Genomic DNA, 4,712 nt, shown 5'->3' on the forward strand with positions numbered 1-4,712 from the left:
CGCGCGCGCACACACCGCACGCGCGTGCCACGACACACACATTTACCATACACACGACACACACAACATCACACCACACACCACACACACAACACACACACACACACACACAAACATACACACACACACTCACACACAAACAAACACACACACATACACACAGACACACACACACACACACACAGACACACACACGCACGACACCAGGACACACCACACACACACACACACACGCAAACACGCACGCACGCGCGCGCACACACACAAACACACACACACACATACCATACACACAGACACACACACACATACAAACACACACACAAACACACACACAGACACACACACACACACACACACACACACACACACACACACACACACACACACACACACACACACACACACATTGTGTTCTTTGATGCTTGATAACGTTTTATGTTCTCCCAATAAAACGCACGTTGCGCATACATCAAAACATTCTCGGCATTTTTTATTTAGTGCTTTATTGTTACATTGAATTCTAACATCGTCATCGTGATTGTTACAGACGTATAAGCGTCAATAGACGCCCGTGCACACCTCGCAAAATTAAACGCTTTTCATTATCAATCGATAAATTTTTTCCATTTTGTTTATCTCGAATAAAACTAATCTCTGAATCCATTAATTTTTCTAACAATTAGTTAAGTTAATCATTTAATTATCAATTAATTAATCTATCAATTAATCTCTTAATTTCTTAATCTCGCCCAAAAACTACGCCAGGCGCCGCTAGATGGCGCAGGCATCGAAGTTGAGGTTGGACAGGCATTTCTGCAGCGGCAGTATCAGCGCGCGTCCCGTGTACATCCTCGTTGTCTGGAGGTCGTAGCGGAAGCCGATCCGCTCCAGCATGCGCGACGCATGCGCGTTAGCGTCGGGCGTCAGCGCGCACGCCTCCGCACCGTCGGGCAGCGCCGCCAGCAGACTCGCCAGCAGGTGGCGCTGCACGCGCGGATCATCGCCGTACAGCGGGAAGATGCCGTGCGACACGCATCCCGTCATGTCGCTGGCGACCGCGTAGCCGGTGATCGCCCCTGCGGCGGCGGCGTCCATGGCAACCATCGTCAGCTTCCCGTAGGCGCGCAGGCACGGACGCAGGTAGGCGCCGCGGTCGTGACCCGCGATCCCGCGATCGTACGCCAGCACCGCCTCCAGCATCCCCTCGTCGTACGGCTTCACGATGACGTCATCACTTGTCGTACCGATGACGTCATCATCGTCGAGCGGCGGCGGCGCGGCGTGGTTGACGGTGTAATAGCGGAACGTCATCGTGAACGATTCCGTCGTGAAGCCGATCTTCTTATTGGGGGCGACGCGGTAGGCGACGGAGTTGATGCCGAGCGAGCGCTGGCCGCCGACGTGAGCGAGTAGTCGCTGCGAGAGCAGACGACCGGCTCCCGTGCCGCGCGCGTCCCGCCGCACGATGTAGTGTCCGCCGAACGCTGTGTCGCCGGCGACTGCACAGTTCACGAACCCTGCAAGCAAGCAGGCGAGAGTGAGAGAGTGAGCGAGGTGGAGAGAGAGAGAGAGAGGTGGGGGAAAGAAGAGAGAGGGAGAGAGTGAGGTGAGAGAGAGAGAGAGCGCGCGAGAGAGAGGTGGAGAGAGTGAGTGAGTGAGCTCTGCTTCCAACTGATTTTACCGCCCTCGCTCGCTCAGTATACTATAATATTTTCTCGTTGCCATCAGTCCGAATTGTACGCCTGAAACGGTGCTCGCGCATGCGCAATATCTCCCGAGAGGAAGAAATTTTTAGAAAATTATGCATTTAAACTGGAGAGGAGGTATCTTTAGCATAGATTTATATGATACACTCTATCAGTAGGCATCTGTAAAGATATAGGAAGAAGACCGTGAATGTAAGGTTCGCGCTGCATATGCTAGTTAGTACAGTATCTGCCCAAGTTAGTGTGTGTGCGCACGTGACATATGGCACCAGAGGAATAATATTTTGTGACCGAAATGCATTTAGTATGGAGAGGGGGCATCTGAGCCTAGATGTCTGTGATAAATAGTTATCAGTAGACCTGTGTTTATGAATAGTAGAGCGCCCTAACCTGTAGGGTGCAATCCCCAAACTTCATCCTTTATCCATCCCGCAATGTGCCTCCAGTGTCCCTCGCTCAGCTTCTAACTGATTTTACCGCTCTTCAAATATCTCCCCTACCTCCTCCCCTCAGTCTTCCACCCCTCGGTCACTCAGCAAGCTATATTATCCCGTTTCTATCAGTCCGAACTGCACGCCTAAACAGGTGCTCGCGCATGCGCAATATCTCCCGAGACGAAGAAGAAAGAACAATTTGCGAAAATTTATGCATTTAACTGGAGAGGATGTATCCTATCATAGATTTATATGATAAAACTCTCTCAGTAGGCATCTGTAAAGATGTAGGAAGAAGACCGCGAATGTAAGGTACCCGCTGCATATACCAGGTCCGCGGGGGTGTAACAAAAAACTACGTTAGTGTGTTAGAGAGTGTGCAAATTCACACCGTAGAAAAAATTTTGCATGACGGTATGCATTCAGACCTATAGACCTTCACCAGTATATATATATCTGCTTGATATATATAAATACTTATAAATATTCATATACTACTGTGTACACTGCACCGCCTATCTTATTTACTACTGATATACCTCTGTATAAGCACCGCCCCTCACACCCTGACCTAAAGACCCTTCACCAGTACATATATGCTACCGTGTACACTACACCGCCTAACCTATTTACTACTGATATATATATATATATATATATATATATATATATATATATATATTATATATATACTAGGTTATCGTGAGTACCGATTGGTTCTCCGCTAGATGTCACCGCTGTGAAGGATCCGCCCCCCTCTCCATGCTGCAGCATGATCTTCAACGTTTCTAGATCGAATTCGAAGTTGAATGCGTCGCGCCACCACTCCATCACGTGCGGGAGGTCCGACTCCACAGCTTCCCGTATCGTGCAGACGTCCGCCATTTTGCTTAAAGTGAATGCGTCACCGTAATTAGTAAAAGTAAACAAAATATTTCCACTTTTTCACAGAATGTAAGTAATTCTGTTCACTTTTTATGGTTAAATTGCTGCATTATACTTCCTATTTTACTATATTGTTCGATGTAAACATTAGTGTTGGGAATCGGTACAAAAATCCAGATCGATCATCACTCTCATGTAAATTACTGATGATCGATTTCAGATCGATTTTATTGCTACATACTAAGGAACTAGAATAAATGATCTAATACAACGGGTCAGTGTTTATTAACAGTAGGTATGTAGGCTTACATATAAAATTGAAAGCTGGTCTACTTGACTCGGTTTAAACGAAACAAGGGATATTGTTACAGTTATCAGTTTGTGACTAGGGCCTACTTGTCTACTGACTACTATAATAAAACATGGAATACAAATTGACATGTCGCAATTCTGTTTGTAGTTAAGTTACCTGTGTTAACTCTGCTCATTATTTTGTACGTCTGTGTTCATTTCATGTATAATAAACATTTTGTAGTTAACTGTTTGTGTATTTGTATCAGTGTTTGACTGTTCAGTGTTCACTACAAAATGTAGCTACTGTTCACATTATGTATACAACGTACTGAACGTAGTTAACTGTTCTTGTATGTGTACACCTGTGTTCACTGTTCAATATTTATATCCGTTCTTGCTACGTTCTTGTATTTGTAGTGTTTTTCACTATTCACAGTACCGTCTCAATGTTTACTTTAGGTATTTGTTTTTGTTCTTGTTCAAAAATAAACAAATTGTCCAACTTTTATGGTTTAATACGTACATATGTATTATAAACAGAGCGCCAACGCACGCTTTATTTGCTACGCCAAAAGTTGCTCGAAAATACTCCCTTGCGCGCACGATATAATATTCCTAACACACAATCAGCCAGAGCGCGATTGCGCAACATTAATTTTTTTATCGTCAAGGTCACCGAAAAAGGCAAATCGCGACACCACATTTTATGGTTATGTATATATGTATTACTAGCTGCGGGTACCTGCTGCGCTGGGTAAAATCGTGCTACTAATTCATACTACTAATAATGGGACACAATAGGAACATTGGGTAAAAATCGACAATAACATTGCACACAATATCAATATTTAGAAATCAGTCTAATAAGATAATAAGCATGGAAAAAACTGTTACGTATGACATTTATATGACAGCACAACTCAACTTAGAACCCCTGGAACATAATAGTAATATGGTGTAAATGACAAAAAGTTATTATTAAATAACAGCATGTACGAATGGGTTGGACTTTTCATTTCAAAGCCTATTGATAAACAATGTTTTTCGTGTTATTCTCTGGTGCAAATATGTAGAGATTCCTAGCGTATCTAACTCTTGAGCTCCTCACGTACAGCTATCCATTGTGAGATCGTACCACGAATAAAAGAAATTACATATATAGTATAGATAGAGACAGGCCAGCGAGTGGGGTCTGTGTCCACTGGATATTGTCTAGTAAATGCTTGGCGCGCAACCATGCACATTGAAATTCAGAAATTTTTCTATTGAATCAGAAAATGCATAGCTTTGGAATGGTACAATGCATTCTGAGATCGTAGCATCTGAACTGAATCTGTCAACTCAGAGTGAGTAGTACTTATGAACTGGTCCTGGTTATGCTGTTTTAGTA

General features: G+C 44.2%; 1 protein-coding gene across 1 annotated transcript; it reads right to left on the reverse strand.

The window, feature by feature from the left end:
* Positions 1 to 470: 470 nt before the first annotated feature.
* Positions 471 to 3,041, reverse strand: LOC106812793. The gene is made up of 2 exons (XM_014816767.1): positions 2,854 to 3,041; positions 471 to 1,520 (listed from the first exon to the last, which is right to left on the reverse strand). Exons 1-2 carry the CDS (start codon positions 3,026 to 3,028, stop codon positions 775 to 777), a joined length of 921 nt encoding a protein of 306 aa, XP_014672253.1. The 5' UTR covers positions 3,029 to 3,041; the 3' UTR covers positions 471 to 774.
* Between the last annotated feature and the right edge of the window lie 1,671 nt (positions 3,042 to 4,712).

This window comes from Priapulus caudatus, unplaced genomic scaffold (genome assembly GCF_000485595.1).
Source record: "Priapulus caudatus unplaced genomic scaffold, Priapulus_caudatus-5.0.1 Scaffold687, whole genome shotgun sequence".
Classification (NCBI taxonomy): Eukaryota; Metazoa; Priapulida; class Priapulimorpha; order Priapulimorphida; family Priapulidae; genus Priapulus; species Priapulus caudatus.

What these genes read in the sequence shown, in the direction of transcription:
- LOC106812793 (XM_014816767.1), bottom strand. Translation starts at nt 3,028, where the DNA reads ATGGCGGACGTCTGCACGATACGGGAAGCTGTGGAGTCGGACCTCCCG. An exon ending in ATCTAGCGGAGAACCAATCG is followed by an intron (nt 1,521 to 2,853) that starts GTACTCACGATA and finishes GCTTGCTTGCAG; the next exon opens with GGTTCGTGAACTGTGCAGTC.